General features: G+C 39.4%; 1 protein-coding gene across 1 annotated transcript in view; it reads right to left on the reverse strand.

Moving 5' to 3' along the window:
• Positions 1-220: 220 nt before the first annotated feature.
• itpkb (inositol-trisphosphate 3-kinase B) overlaps positions 221-17,288 on the reverse strand; it is a 98,722-nt gene continuing 81,654 nt past the window's right edge. The window contains exons 3-8 of the mRNA XM_062972867.1: positions 16,347-16,446; positions 15,455-15,668; positions 8,775-8,979; positions 8,158-8,259; positions 5,403-5,474; positions 221-3,113 (exon numbers count right to left, since the gene is read on the reverse strand). Coding sequence (XP_062828937.1) covers positions 2,898-3,113; positions 5,403-5,474; positions 8,158-8,259; positions 8,775-8,979; positions 15,455-15,668; positions 16,347-16,446 — 909 coding nt within the window. The 3' untranslated portion in view covers positions 221-2,897. The remainder of the gene's footprint in view (positions 3,114-5,402; positions 5,475-8,157; positions 8,260-8,774; positions 8,980-15,454; positions 15,669-16,346; positions 16,447-17,288) is intronic.

Raw genomic sequence — 17,288 nt, forward strand, 5'->3', positions numbered from 1 at the left:
AAGCAGCCAAAGTAGGATACTGGTGACTATGTTTTATAGTAATGTTGGGTTGTATAACTAATGCTGAATTGCATTGTAGCTCTGCTCTACTATGCAGATGCTATTGGCCATGGGTTGAGACTAATTTTTTCTCATATATCCAAGTTTCACTTCATTCTTGAACTCAGGTTGCCTAAGGTTAAAGCAAAGATCATGGAAACTGACAAGACATCACAAAAGCAACCATCTCATATGCTTTTATTTTGAGATATTTGACTTACAGGCACTGTGCATCAGTGGTGTTTTCTAACTCTGCAAGTTCATCACTTACCAAGGAAAACAGGTGTAAAAAGGTGGGGGGGGGGGGAACGACCTCACAGCAACAGTTTCAGTCTCCAAAAAGGTCGAAAAGACACCTGAAGGAATATTTCACTTTTTAAAAGCCACAAAACAAGGAATCTTGTTTTACAAACAGACAGGCTTAAAAAAATAAAACTGTATATAACAGAAGCCATTTAAAAGCTAGATTAAACTTTAAAATAACATGAACTTATGCTGCTTCATGGACTTTTCCTCCACCACAAATGTAGAGAGAAAGATTTTTAAAAAATGTTATATCATTATTAAAAAGATTCCATGCATTGAGGCTTAGTGTTCTAGGCAACTGAAAAAAAAAAGGAATGGCAATAAATAGAACTTTAAAAAAAATCCAAACCATCTTTTCCATGACACAGATGGAACAGAAACTAGTCCATAAGGCACTTACACATAGGCTATTATTAAACAGCAGGGGGAGCATGAGAAGAATAGAAGTGGAATGGAGCAACTATATACAACAGCAGATACAAAATCTGAAGGATGGAGGAACTACTAAGGGGTTCAATTCTTGCAAAAGTCTTGCGTGAGGACTCAAGGGACATCTTCCCACCATATACATTTGAATCTCTTATAGCAAGATTGTGCTGTCATCTCATTCCAAGAGCCACGGCAATATAATTATGGGGAAGAATAGTAGCAATGAGACAAACGGGATGTGCCCTGAAGTCAGCCCGAAGTTGTACTCAAGGAGATTTATAACAGGCAGTCAACATAATCTTCCTGGCCCAAGTTACTGCAGCACTCACAAACCCCCCTCCAAAATGCATAACACAAGTTAGCATTTCCCTCTGTACATTTCTGTTAGTTGCTGACCTTTTAGGAAGCCAGTCCTGATGCAAGCAATCTACTTTTGTTCAAATGTTCCAGGAAATTATAAAACAGCCTAACTCTCAACTGGAGAAGCAGATGGTTTTGCAAGACCTAAACAAAAAAAATCCTTACAAAGCTAGAAAAACAGAGGACACAAATTTCAGAGACAAATGCTCAATCAGCCATATCTCCTTTCTTGCAGATACATTGGAATTTTTCATCTCACCACTTTCAAATTCTATCTCATTCTGTTTTTTAGGCTTCATTAATGTCACATGTTGAGAGCCTGGATGTTTAAGTGAGAGTACATCTGAGAAACTGTTTGCCGTATTAAGAGTCTGGACTGCTGACACCTGAACAATGGTTACACCAGTTTTATCACTCCACTATTGTCTTTCCATGGTCACACTGAGGCACAGACTGACAACATGTAGATTTAGTGGCCCTGTTTTAAGCCCTTCTCTCCAGAGCCCATTGTTGCTGTATTGGCCCAGCCACCCCATCAAAATCACAGCCACCTCATCCCTTCATTTGCCTCCTGTTGCTTCAGGAAGGCAGAAGACCCTCCACACTGGGTCTTACCAAGCTTTAGGCCAGGCCTGCACAACCTGTGGCCCTCCAGCTGTTTGATACTTCAACTCCCAGAAACCCTAGCCAGCTTGTCCAGTGGTCAGAAATTTTGGGAGCTGATGTCTAAAACACCTGGCGAGCCACAGGTTGTGTAGGCCTCTTCTAGGCTGAGGATGGATGTCATGACAACACGTGGCACCAGAGACTTGCTATAGTTTTTAGTGCATGGTGATGAATACAATTGCCACCACTGAGTTGTAACAGTGCAGTGACTTTAGCTGCATTTTGGATTGCCCAGTCTAGTCACCTGGGCCTGGGAAATTGATCATTCTGTCTAAGGCAAGAAGGGATGGGGACACTACTGCCCAACAGTTCAAGGCAAACACAGCAGCTAAATGAATGCACCATGAAATGCACCATCAAAGCCTCTTTTTTGCAATTGTTACAACTACTCAAGTATTGCACAGTAGTTATAAGCTAAGAAAATGATTGGCTATATCAAAAAGTAGACCTGATATTAATTATTCCTATAAACTTATTGTCTGGATGCCTACATTTAAGGAAGTTAGTAAATATAAAATGCTTCATTTCTGTGGGAAATTCCCAGGAAGAAAGAATGCATACAAATATAAAATCCCCACAAAGTGTCCTTTATGTGGACATGGCTTTAGCATGAGTGGCCCAAATCTTACGTTGGAGATGAGAGAACAGTAGATAATAACAAATGAATTTATCCTTCAGTCTGGCAACTATTAGATAAATATTGTTCAAGCAAGACTAGGATATCTCTCAGTTGGCGTGGAAACTGCAGAAAACCCCTAACATTAAATGTTGACACAGATAAGATATAAGAGCTAAATACCTGATTAAGGGGGAAGTGATGAAAGTCTTTCATTGTGGTAGCCATTTGCAGAATTCTTTAACTACTAACACTTAAAAGCTTTGTACTGCTATTCACTTCCATTGCCTACACTGAGTTTCATGTTCTGCATTTGTTCTGGCACATAACTGCATATTTACACTTTAAATAAAACAAGTTTCTAAAGTTTTAAATCCAGGAATGAAGAGGGTGGATGGGAGGAAAGTGTCTTGTAGTGCAGTTCAGAAGAGTCAGTTGGAGCGGCTGGCTTCCAGGTAGTGGCAGAGCTGGACATTTGGCTTTAACGCAGGTCTTCACTCTGAGACAATTCAAATAGGATTTCAATGAGGTTATCCATCCCCCAGAGGTAGCCGTCCTCTCTGTTGCCTTCTACCCAGGGCACGTTGTGCTGGAGGACCTGTCCCTCTGGAAGCGGCGTTGTTTTCCCAAAATCAATCATCCAGACCTTGGCTTGTTCTTTCTTGTCATGAATGAAGAGAAGGGAACTCCCAATTACCTGCAAAAGCAAAGATGAAAAGGGATGTAAGAGCATATATTGTCCCTGCCTATCTCAAGGTATGGGCTGAGATCTGACATCACCGAAGCACAAGTTTTTACAGTCTTCTGATCCTTCCCAAATCTATCTTAACAGCCAGCAGTCATGTCAAGTTACAGAGATCTGTTCTACTGGCAATCAGGGCATTACAGAAAAATTATCTCCAGTCCCCTTCTGTCAGCGAATTAAAGTGCAAAATCAGAAGCAGGATTCATGTCACGACGCACAGTGAAAATGGTAGGAGAAAGCAAGAGATGGCATCTTGCAGTGCTCCAGTCACCAGGAAAACACCTCTGCCATGCATTGAAGTTACTGACTGCTCAGGTTGGGGGAGGCATTTGTGATTATGACAATACTTGCATGATGGTAACCGTGAATACTGAACAGCAAGTTTAACTTACACATTTGGAACTGCTCAACAGAGTGCTGACCTTGGTGGCTTTCAGTATTCACAGTGTGAAATGCAAACAAGCACCCATGGCCACAGGGAGAAATTAACGTAAGCAAAAGCAGAGAAACAGAAAAAAGTTATCTTCTTTGCCAATTAGAAAAAAACAAGCTTGTGCTCCCTCTGCCCCTCACTATTCTCATGTTTTACGCTCTGGGGCCCTTTAAAGTGCCACTCCGCACTTTATTATTGCAGATAGCCAGCTTTTTCTCAGGTTTTACTAAATTTTAGGAAAACTTCGTAATTCTTACAATGTTTATTGGGATTTTATGTGTATTGTTGTTTTTATAAAAGGTAAAGGTTTCCCCTGACGTTAAGTCCAGTCATGTCTGATTCTGGGGATTGGTGCTCATCTCCATTTCTAAGCCGAAGAGCCGGTGTTGTCCGTAGACACCTCCAAGGTCATGTGGCCGGCATGACTGCATGGAGCGTCGTTACCTTCCCGCCGGAGCGGTACCTATTGATCTACTCACATTGGCATGTTTTCGAACTGCTAGGTTGGCAGGAACTGGAGCTAACAGTGGCCGCTCCCGCCGCTCCCGGGGCTTGAACCTGGGACCTTTCGGTCTGCAGCTCAGTGCTTTAACGCACTTTGCCACCGGGGCTCCGTTGTTTTTATACTTATGCCATATATTTATATATATATTTGTGTACTTGTGTATTGTTGTTTATACGTGGCATTTACAGTGTTTCTGTGAGCCACTCTGGGTTCCCTCAGGAAGATGATGGTGGGGTACAAATAAAGATGACATTATTATTATTATTATTATTATTATTATTATTATTATTATTATTATTATTATTATTATTACTACTACTACTACTACTACTACTATTATTATTATGTAATTGAGATGGTGAATCTGCCCTGAGCTTGTCTAAAATGTAAAGGAACTATTCAAAATGCACATTCTGTAGCTTCCTTAAAGAGTTGCTATCCCACTTTAAATCCTGTGGCTGCCTCCGGTTGAATTCTGAGGTTTGTAGTTTAGTGAGGCCCAGGACCTTTCTGGCTGAGAACTTTAAGGCCCCTCCCTGAACTGCAGATCCCATGATTCCACAAAAGGAAGACACAGTGTGGTGTGACAATACCCCAAAATGCAGAAAAGATCCAAGAATCACTAACAAGAAACCCACCAGCCTCTTCTGGTCTCAAAACTGGTGAAAAAACAATCATTTGGGCCAGTTAAAATAATGATGTGGTTAAAATAATGACCAGCATCAATGCTGAATATCCAAGGAGACAATGCCCTGTAAGTGTGAACAGGTAGTAGAGAAAAACCTATCCCAATAATTTTGGTGCAAAGAGAGAAACCTGACTTGAATATGTCTGCAACTTGTCTGTGAGTATGTCACTTTTCATACTTATCTAGACCAGCGGTTCCGTCTCCCTCCTTTATAACCAAAACCCTATCTCTGATTTTCCTGTGAAATTCTAACTCTGTTCCTAAGCATTGTGACCCAAAAAGTTCTTCCTTCTTTCACATTTTCTTATTGCCTAGGTGTTTTGTATAACGTAGTAGGTTTGGAAATAAAGAGATTCAAATTTTATTTTTTAGGCAGAGGAACACTAAGTTTCAGTAAGATCTTCATACTCTGCCAGTTTTTGAAAATAAAATAAAATTGTGAGACCCTTATGATGCTTTTGTGGAACACCAGAGTTTCAAGGGAATGCAGTTTGGGACCCACTGATTTAGACAATCAATAAATCCTGTTGATATACTTAGGCAAACTATACTTATTATACTCATTCGACACATGCTTAATTTTGAAAAAGATCAAATAAAAGTGGTTGATTTTACCTCATGACTCCCGAAGAATGGTGATGTAACCAATGTGTCACGGATGCTCTTCAGACGATTAAGGTAACTGTTCTGAAATCGTAAGAAAAGAACTCGTTAAGATCTTTGAAAGCACCCCAGAGTTCCTCTACGTTACAGCAAATACTGACTTTGAACATTTCTGGACATACCCAGCAAAGCTTCGGATGAAGGTGTTTTCATTACATTGTACACAAAATGTGAAGTCCAGAGATCACAGCAGTGCCATTGTACTGCACATCACAGCATGTTATGCATACACGCTCTCGTGATCATGCTATCTTGAGCATGGCTAGACTTTTGTGCAGACAGCAGATCGGCAGGGAAAAACAAATGCGAGAACAGGACTGACTCCCCCTTATTTTGACACCCAGGGCCTCCTTCTCTGATGCAGAAAAGCCATAGTCTCCCACAAGTTGTCCACCTCTGACTGAATGTTTAAGCCACATTTCCATGTTTATTATGATGAGTTCCAAAAACAAGCACTCAATGAGGCTTACACATTCAAAAACAACAAAGTGAAAACACACATTAAAATAGAATCCATTAACACAGGATTAAGATTATCACAGAACTATCCTACCAAGCATGTCTAAATAGAATTTAAAAGCACACAATTTAAGGAAAAGCAATATAAGAAAAATTAAAGCCATCCTCATTAAAGGCACTTTGAGACTAGGACTCATTTATCCTTCTCTTACACAAAATGGGGGCAAACTATTTGTTTTCTGATTTAGAAGAGTGTCATTAAAAATAGAGGAGTGGATATGTAGTGATATTTTAAGGAATCAGTACATAAGAAGTAAAAGTCAACAGGCAACAAGTGTAAGACCTGCAGGCTAGTTCTTGTTATATGTTTAGTATGTGTTCAGTAGTATGAGTTTGAACAGATTACGATTATTGTTTTAGATATATTTCAGTTAGTTGTTGTAATTTAGTTTTATATATTATGAAAAACTGTTCTTTTATCTCTGTAACTCTTTTTTCTGTATGTTTGGATTTCTGCATTTCTGAATAAAAATTAATGTAAAAAGAAAGTTTCCCTAAAGCCACTCTCCGTTCTCAAAGTCTGCCTAACTTATTCTCTAGGAAGGGAGTTCTAGAGCCGAGGGGTGGCTGCTGAGAAGACCCTCTTTGTGCCTCATCAGCCACGCTGGACTGAGAAAAAAGTTTCTTCACACAATTTCAAGGCCGGGACAGGCTCTTCTGCTCAGATTCTTCTGAAAGGTGGGGCTGCAAACATATTTACCTAACAAAATGACTTGGCAGCGAACAGCAAACAGCTTTGTTTGTAACCCTCCTTCACTTTACTATCTATTGTAAACTGTCCCAGCAGGCTTGGAATGAGTAAAATACAACATATATAAGTTTGGAAACTACATGTGGTGAGACCTACAATAAAGTTCATCTGACTATCTGAACAACTTGCGGAAGTAATCAAAATGTAAAATTCCAATATTCATTAATAAGCTGCTTTTTAAGACTGAGTTTTCTCAAGGCAGAGAGAAAAGAAGGTTCCTGAAATACTTTGCAAATTTTACTCAAGCAATGTTAGACATGTATTTTAAATAAAAACACAGAATATAAACTTTTAAACTATTTTTACAGTTATGCTGTGGTCTTCTTTCAAAAACCTCAGAGAAACATAGATATTATTTCCAGGTAAGTATTTCATTCAAATAGTTTACAGCAGGGGTTCCCAAACTTTTTAAACAGGGGGCCAGTTCACGATCCTTCGGACAGTTGGAGGGCCGGACTATAGTTGGCCACCGAGCAATAATAATAATGACAACAAAAACAACAACAACAACAACAACAACAATAAAAGAGAGGGTTGGAAGAGACCCTTTGGGCTATTGAGTCCAATCCCCTTCTGCCTTTGTGCACCGAAAGCACAAGCAAAGCACCCCTGACAGATGGCCACTCAGCCTCAATGTTAATAATAATAATAATAATAATAATAATAATAATAATAATAATAATAATAATAAATTACAATCTGCCAACTGCAAAAGGCCACCCTACTGGGATCTGCACACATCATCCAAAAATACATCACACAGTCCTAGACACTTGGGAAGTGTTCGACTTGTGATTTTGTGATACCAAATCCAGCATATCTATCTTGTTTGCTGTGACATAATAAAATAATAATAATAATAAAGAGGGTTGGAAGAGACCCCTTGGGACATTTAGTCCAATCCCCTTCTGCCTTTGTGCACCAAAAGCACAAGCAAAGCACCTGACAGATGGCCACCCAGCCTCAATATTATTATTAATAATAATAATAAGGGTTGGAAGAGAAGAAGAGACCCCTTGGGTCATTTAGCCCAACCCCCTTTTGGGGGGCCAGACAAATGGCTTCGATGGGCCGCATCTGGCCCCCGGGCCTTAGTTTGGGGACCCCTGGTTTACAGGACCAAATCTGCTCAGCTTCAACTCTATGTCAAATGTAGTGGCTGCTCCTAAAATCAAACTCTACAGGGCAATGAATGTGGAAATCTCACTTTTTGGACAATTCCAAGAATTCCCCAAGCCAGGATTACTGGTGGTTTTAAAGAACTGTACTCCAAGAAGTTAATATTTCTAAACTCTGGCTAAGGCATTGCATACTTTATGGATGGGCATAATTACTTCCCTGGACAGGAAGAACATTATGAAGGTATGCGTATTGAATAATCCAATAAGCAAAAAAAGAGAAAAAAAAGAAAGAAAATAGTCAGTAATAGTGACTTACCAGAATGTTAAAGTTTCCTTTAGTAAATTCTCTAAAGGCCTCCATGACTTGTTCCTTTGTTCTTGTCTTCTTGAAATCCCTGTTCACAGTGCCATCTTCCTTCTTTAAAAAAAGGCAGTGACAAAAAACAAGGCTATTACTCCAAAGAATGCTTTTATTTCAACACAGTTTCACTGTATATTAAACAGAAACAGTGGAGAAAGATACATCATGGTCACAATTTAATTAGCAATCTCAGCAACCAGTGGTAGACAGAAGGAACACAATGTTGAACCCCCCCCAGCGATGTCACAGATCTTTGGACATTCAACATCTAAATGAAAACATGAAAACACAGTTAGCTAAGCGGGTTGGATTTTGGAAGCATGTTCAGCTGAACTCGTGTCACAGAGCCAGTGGGAGAGCTCATTTACTCTGAGGGGAATTAACATTTCCGAGTCCCCAAAGGGAGATAGGATAGGGTATAAATAAAGTTGACTTGACTTCTTTACATTGTGTTCTTCAGAGATTCATAGACATCTGCCATAGTGCAATATTTGACACATGGTGCAATATTCGACATTTTAGTTAGAGATATGTGACTTGTAAGGCTTTAATGCTCTCTTTTATAACATTACCTTTATTCCCTCAATTCTGAACCCCAGGGTAGCTGTAGAACTGATGGTCTCCCTCCACTGCATGTATCGGGGCTTGGTTACCGCACGATGAGAGTTTTCCTCCTCAGTAGGAGCATCAGGATCTACTTCAATCATTTTCTGGTACATGTCCTTTCGCAGACTTGGCTTCTTTCTTGCCTTTGTTAATTCTTCCTCCAAGTAGGTTCTGTGGGGATAATATGGGTTACCATTACCATCTTCAGAAACTGATCCATTAACTCCATCATAGTCACTGTGGAGGCAGGTTTCCCTCCTCTGGAATCCTATCCATGTGTTATAATACCTATTTTAGTCTTTGTGAGACACCTTTACAGAAGTGTGCATCATGCAGGAAAAGAGAGGTATCAGTAAAGATAACCCTTCATTTTTTAGTAGTAGTGGCCAAAATCCTATTGAGGAATTAGATCATTATGTCTAAACCCAGAAGCAGAGGAAAGTCCCTTTTCCCATCCCAAATGCAACTACTGCAACTTCAAAGGGAGAGACAAGTCAGTATCTGCTGGATTTAATCTGCTCCCCTACTGCTATCCCCATTTCCTTTTGTGCCATGTGTAAATTGGGTTGCACATCTAAGGGAACTGTTTTGTTGTTCTTTTACACTTAAAATGCCACACACAGAGATGGTACGCAGTATTCTCCATAAGTGTGCTCAAAGAAGAAATTATATTACACTATGTAACAAAATTTTGAAAAATTTTCTGTTCCTGGTTTGAAAGTGTTATTTAATTGTGCAATATTTACTTTGAAAGTACAGTAGTTGTTATATTCCAGAAACTTTGTTTTTGTGGCTGCCACAAACTATGCTGAATTGATTGAGACTCTATGAGATAGTCATTGAAATCTATAGCAAAATGTGCGGCAAGATGTCCTGTAAAAATGAAGTTTTTGCAGTTTAACAAACTTTTCCCATGTTTTTGTTATAGAACCAATTAGGATTTGACATTTACAACCCAGGATATACAGTACCATTCTCCAGAGCTGAGGAAGAAGAAGAATATAGCTTAGGTTCACATTTTTTTAAGGACTCTATCCTCCTATATGAGAGTGCCTGAGTTCTAAGAACTTGAAAGGATGCCTTTCTCACTGTCCAGTTGTCTTACTAAGCACATCTGGTACTGCAAGGGAGAGGGCCTTCTTGGTGGCTGCTCTCTGATTTTGTATGTGCTCACTTAGACAAAGTACTGTCTATCTGAATGGAGCCCTCATCATAACTAAAAGTGGACTAATTTCTAGCAGATAATGGAGCCAGTTTCTGGTAGACCACAAAGTGAGATGTATGAAAGGGATGCTGGACTAAGCAAACCTTGGTTTTTCTTATAGTGTTCAGTAAGAGAGAACACTCAGGAGCAAACAGTACACATTAGGCAGAGCTTAACTGTAAGCAGATTGCAAGTGTATGCTGTCATTGACAAAGATAAACAATTGTTGGTGGTCCACAGGAGTTCTGGTATTTTTTTAAATCACAACATATGAGACTTATGTAAGCCTTACAGGAATAATAATGTATGTATGCCAAGTACTCCTGAGGATTCGAAAATGTTATACAGGTTCCAACATTTGCCACTGCAAAGAACATGATGGACAATGAGTGATCAGGACCCTATCTGGCCCATCTGTTCAACATTCTGAGCTCCTCCTGAGCAGAACTAGTGTGGGATAGTTCATTAAGATACTGCAGATTGCTGTTTTTCCAAATACTCCATTTGACTCATATTTTAAGCATGACGTTCCACCAAAAATTCGGTTATCTACATTCATTTCCCCTTTCTGTACAGTATATTTTAATCATACAATTGTCTCTTCCATTTGAATTCTTCGTATTATAATCCCATTATATGAAGCTGAATTATTCTAAGTAGGCTGGGATGTTCCAACATTAATTTGGTTATGTGTTATGAAAGCTTTGACTTGAATTAGATTCAGGATGAACTGTAACCATATCTGCGGTGAGTTATTAAACAAACAAAACTACTATGTTTGCACAATCCAAAGGTAGTGAATTTGGAAAGTCATACACAACACATTTTACCAAACGTATTAAAAATCACACTCATTTGCCATTTTAATAACCTGTTTTTTTCCTAGCTAGAAAAGCATAGCCAACTGAATATGACCCATTTTAGAAATCACCTTCTTAAATATTAGCTCTTCTTATTATGTAAACAAAGAGATGTAGAACCTCATAACTGGTTTGGTCCCAAAATGCAGGGAATCTAATAAATGCAGGTCAAATTCTGAGCTAAAAAATTGAGAACAGCTCTCCTGAGTCAGACTAAACCAGATCTGACTAAATATGCTGGAGGGTTCACTGGTTTGGGTTTTAGTTCACTTTTGACTTTTTTGAGTGGTTTGGAGGGCTGTCTGTGCCATTTGGAGCAACAAAAGTTTTAGTTAGGATTTTTAAAAAAGCAGATGGGGCGCAAGACTTTTGGAGTTGTTCTGGAGTCAACTAAAAGATTGCCTTGTCCCCACCCTAGGATTAAAAGCTTTACAGGTCCACAGAGTAGCCTCGAGAACCAATTATGCTGAGAATCCCTGCTGTCAGAGCATTCAATCACGCAAAGAAGGATAAATGTTTGAGATATTTTATTTCTGTCGTCTTTATTATTTTATTGAAAAATAGTATTTTAGTGGGATTTCAGGAAATTCTACTAAGCTTGGCTGTATTTGGACAAAGGAACCGTTTTCATGTTTTGGCATGTGGTGATATTAGATCAGCCCCTCCCTCCTGTCCTTTAGAAAGATGGTGAAGACCTGGATGTGAGACCAAGCCTTTGGGGCAATGCAATAATGGCAGCAATAGGAAATGTCACTCTGCTGACCAGATATGGTGCGGCTGACTTGTAATTGTCTTAAATAATGGTTTTAATGTGAAGATAAGTGATTTTTAGTGTGTATGTATATTTATGGCTTATTTTATGTTCTGGCATTGAATGTTTGCCGTATATATGTTGTGCTCAACCCTGAGTCCCCTTTGGGGTGAGAAAGGCGGAATATAAATGTTTCAAATAAATAAAATATAAATAAATAAATACACTGCTGCTTCTTCTATTCTGCAGCTCTTTGGGATCAAGGGCAGCAGGGACTAAACAAATGCATAAATCCTTTTTTAAAACCAGTTTTCTCAATTTATCCACTAGATGTCTCTCTCTTCTAACAGTAAGAAGCGTGCCTGCATGGTACTCCCAATAAAAGCAAAAAGTATTCCAAAATACAGGAAAAGATACTACCTGAGTGACCCATATGTGGTCCCAAACTAGACTGGGAGTCTAACAAAATACTGTCCACCATAACAACCCACGAGCCAAACCCTTTGCTTTTGTGCACCTTCAGTCATCTCTAGATTAGGACCCTAAGGCGAATCTATCACATGGTCTGTCCTCACTCTTCTCTGATGCTGGGAGGCTAACCAAGGCTTGCCCAATGTAATGCAGTGGATGTCCACAGTTGAGTGGGAATTCAAATCCTGGTCTCCAAAGTCCTGCTCCAACACCCAAACCACTACACCACACTGACCCTCTCTCCAGATGTGTCTATTTTAATAATTCAAACCCAAACTGTAACACAAGCCTGAACCCTGCAATGGGTGTTTTCAGAGCTTCAAAACAGGTTTCTTTCTTGGAACAAGAAACATACAGTTGCTCCCTTTGAGGTACAGACTAAGAAGAGTGTGAGTGTTCAATGGAAAACTATTATTCTAATGTTCCACACAATCTCACAGCAATGAATGTTTAAAGCATTACATCAACTACTGCAAGGGTAGGAAACTTTGGCGAAGGAACCTTATTAGCCTTTTCCTGGGAACTTCACCCTCCTTCTACTGCACGGCTGGGTTATGCTGCCACAATGTCAGCAGGTTTTAGCAAAATAAAGTCATAGTTTCACTGTATCCAGCAAAAAGAAGTCATGGTTTCACTTTAAACAAGGAGCACAAAGAGCCATGTGCCTTGTTTTTAGCCAAACTGCAGTTTCACACACAAAAAAGGCATATGTTCCTTATGAGTTCTGATTGAAGGTGAAACCGATACAGGTTGAGTATAGTTTATCCAAAATACTTAGAATCAGAAACAATTTAGATTTTGGATTTTGCAGGGAGGGGATTTTGGAATATTGACACTATCTTTACAATATCCTGTTCACAACTTTGGAGAAGGAAGTCATATCTAGGGATATACTGTCATAATGCTCAAACATGGTCCTATTCATCATCAGTTTGGGAAGCTAACAAGAGACTTACCTCTCTTCACATTACTAACTCCTTTTTAAAGCCATCTAACCTACATGTTAGGTGATTCATCCCAACATATTAATTATGCATTGCATGAACCCGAAGACCACGCTGTTTCACTTCCCTGCAACGATAGCTAATCAATTTCACCGCCCACTAAGCTGATCTAGCAAATAAAACATGAACTTGCAAGACCGAATTAATCCTGCTGAGTGTTCCATCTTTCAGAGGTCACACAGATGCATGAGGCAGATGGTCACTATTTAATCAGGGAATATACAGGGAGGAAAGGAGGGAGCACAAATGCATGTATCGCATGCAGTCCCCAAGGCCACGTCAGTGATTCTCAGTGTATCCACCCCTCCATTTCTTTTATTTTTTAAATTTAAAATGCACTCTTGCCCCCAAAGAAAATCCTCTTTTGGGCCTAAAAAACCCAGGGTGTATTCTGGCAAACAAAACTTCTTAGTTCATTTTCCTAGAATATACTAACACACTGACAGTTAATAAACATTCTTTGTACCATTAAGTGCTGGATTCCTACTGTTTGAGGTCAATCTCAATAGGAAAGCAAGCTCTATACAACTCAGAGACTCCCATATCAGCACTGAAGAACTGCAAATCTACAAGTTGCTTCTTGGTCATGCAAATGTGAAGGAATAATCTTCCATTATCTTCCTGACAAGGATATACTTTTTTGGAGAGGGAAAGTACTGGTCAGCCCAGCTTAGACTGTTTTTCCATTTGTTCATGCAGTTAATTTGAACTTTGCTTTGCTTTCCCCCAAGCATATTCCAAGGTAAACATTGCAAACAGACTTTTTCCTTACAAAAAGTAAACTCGCGATGACAGAAGACAGTAGATTTCTTTATTCTCATAGAGCGGGTTGAGGAAGAAAGCACAACTCAATATATAGAGTGCCATGACAAGTACTGCTTTCCCAAGTTTGTGGTTCCTTTAGGACATTTTTTCCACAGCGTGCATAAAACCTTCAGACTGTTATTATAATCTACCACTTTTAAACTAAATTTGGATTTGGATTAATTAGAAGATCTATTTTTTTGTATATTTTAACACTGAAACATTAAAGAGCCACTAGAAGGCAAATAATATAATTACCATTTTATCTTACGAAAGGTTACAGATATGCCAGCATAGTCCCAGCGAATCAGAAATTCCTTCACTTTGCCTGGACATCCTAATTTTAAGTAATTTGTACAAAACAACACAGTGCTCACTTCGGTTACTGCCCTACAGACTACAGAGAAGTCACGCTACCTCCCTATTCTGCCTTGGTCAGACCACACCTGGAATACTGTGTCCAATTCTGGGCACCGCAATTGAAGAGAGATGTTGACAAGCTGGAAAGTGTCCAGAGGAGGGCGACTAAAATGATCAAGGGTCTGGAGAACAAGCCCTATGAGGAGCGGCTTAAAGAGCTGGGCATGTTTAGCCTGCAGAAGAGAAGGCTGAGAGGAGACATGATAGCCATGTACAAATACGTGAAGGGAAGTCATAGGGAGGAGGGAGCAAGCTTGTTTTCTGCTGCCCTGCAGACTAGGACATGGAACAATCTTTTCAAACTACAGGAAAGAAGATTCCACCTGAACATTAGAAAGAACTTCCTCACTGTGAGAGCAGTTCAGCAGTGGAAATCTCTGACCCAGAGTATGTTGGAGGCTCCTTCTTTGGAGGCTATTTAAGCAGAGGCTGGATGTTCATCTTTTGGGGTGCTTTGAATGCGATTTTCCTGCTTCTTGGCAGAGGGTTGGACTGGATGGCCCATGAAGTCTCTTCCAACTCTAGGATTCTATGGTTCTATAATTACACATATTGTGGTACTGAAGCCATGCTAAGGCATTATTCTCCTGTAGTGGCAATTAAAGGTTTTATTTTCCTAGAGTTTAAATTATCCAATCAATACCCTAATCCAGAAATTAAAACATTTGCTTTTTTTCAGAGATATCACCTCAGCCACCTTCAAACACACACAAACAACTGTGCTGTCTGTAACTGATGATGTAACTGAAATGTAGATTTTTTTAGTGCCAGCAGGTTTCCTAGAGCTGCTATACAATGGCATATCACAGGCCAGGACACACACATGCATACAGAGTGGAAATTACTTTTGTTGAATCAGAAAAAAAATGTACAACTTATAACACCTAATTAGACATTATGGGAGACGTGCGTTTGACACCAAATCATACACAGTTTCTCCTACATCATACTATCAACTAAAAAACAAAAGGTGCCACATTAAAGCATCCTGTCTCTACAGCAGCCAATGGAGTTGAATCACTATGCATTCAGTGTCAAATGCAAATATCTCATGACATTGAAAATCTTTGACCTGGAATTATTGGGGCGATAGCTGTGGAGTTTGTGCCTGCTCCATCAAAGTGAAACTGACCTGACCCCCATCTTGCAGTCCATGACACAAGGAGAGTCAAAATCAGCCAGGAGATCTTCCATCTGATTGTAGCGTTCCCCATCTTTCACTATATCTCCATGGTAAGCTGGAACGTAAGGCTTGAGAACATCATTCATCAAGCGGTCCAAGCAGCGCTGTTCGGACTCACAATGCTTTTTCAGTATCCTCCCATTAGCTGCAGCTTTGAAGCTACCTGAGGGAGACAGGCACACAAAAAGGGCATTTAAAAAATTACATACTTTTGGAATGCTCTGTTCCTTGCTTCAAATAGAATGATTAAGAGTAGTTAAGTTGGATTGATATACACTGGGCATTATCAAGCCTCAAATAATAAAATGATTAAAAGAAAACAAATATGTTACTGTTTTAGTTTTTTTTTTTAAGTATGGTGCAAAGAAAAATAGGGAGCCCATGCTGGTTGAGTGATTCTGGACCAAAGAAGTAATTTTTTCACCTTAGCTGGGCAGGACTGCATTTCCTTATAGTTCTGATAGAACTTTAATCTTGAAGGGATACAGCCAAGACTAGCTTTGATACCAATTCAGACTTTGTTACACTGTCCAACCTGAACCCCAGCAAAAAGAGAGAGGCAAACCTTTCTATCCTTGAGTCATCAATCCCAAGCACCACTGATTTCCCCCAGGGTTTCTATATAATCAATCTATCAGTCACGTAATTTGCCTCTGTACATAGGAAGAATCAGGACAAATAATGCCACATATATTTGTAACTCTATTTCCAGGGCAATCAACATTAGCAGAGTTAATTATCTTAGCTCTATTAAGAGATTTTCTGAACACCTTCCCTTTACTAGACTCATTAAGTAGAGTTCCCCTTTGAGATAAATAGAGCATAACTTGGTCTTCAGCACCTGCGTGTCCTGCTAGTTGGATCCAAGGATATTTCTTCTTGAAGGACATAACAAAGGGAGACCAGTGCACCATATTCTTGATCTTTCGCCATGACTTGCTCTAGAAAGGGGAGCAAAAAGGAAGAGGAATTATGTCTTTTTCAGATCTCTTTCATGAGCACATACATTTGAAAGTGGAAATACTGGTGTAAGAATAAGCTGGTCCAAACACCTAGGCTAACGAAAACAGCAGTTAAATAACCCAACAGTCAACTGATGTAAGACTGGCCAGTTAAGATCTACAGAAATGGCTTGCTTGTATACACAGAGAGAAACAGGCTTGTGTGCATGCACAAGTTAAGAGAACAACAAACTTTAAGAATAATACAGGGGGTAAACCCAATATCACAGTCATGTGGCCCATGAAACAAATTAAAACAAAAACAAACCTGGGAATTAATGGACTACTAAAATAGGCAAGCTTACTAATCCAGACTTCATCAGAGTGAGGATAGGAGAAGCTAAAAAAATAGCTAAAACTCACCCTGGCCAGACATTCAAGGCAATCCAATAGTGATCTAATAAATACATTATTTCGTTTTCAATAGAACAGATACTCAATAGGCCTTCTGGTAATACTGTGTTCATGCACCATTCCATTTTCTGGATGGTTTGTTTTTTACCATCATGTTCTTGGCTTAAAAAATCTATTTCTGATTTTATGAGGAAGACATCTGCTTTGGACATTTGTTTTGATTACAGGAATGTCACATTGACCAAACAAAGCAAAGCCATTCTGAGAACTATTTCAACTTTTATTAATGGCTCTTTTAAACCTTTTTTTTTTTTTTTGGGGGGGGGGGGGAGGACAATAAGTGTTCCAGGTAATTAGATCTTTTCCTATCCTTGCAGAAAAAAACCTGGAAGAATTGGAAATATCTGTTAGTTTCATTCCTAAACCCA

The sequence above is a fragment of the Anolis carolinensis genome, chromosome 1, assembly GCF_035594765.1.
Source record: "Anolis carolinensis isolate JA03-04 chromosome 1, rAnoCar3.1.pri, whole genome shotgun sequence".
Taxonomy (NCBI): Eukaryota; Metazoa; Chordata; class Lepidosauria; order Squamata; family Dactyloidae; genus Anolis; species Anolis carolinensis.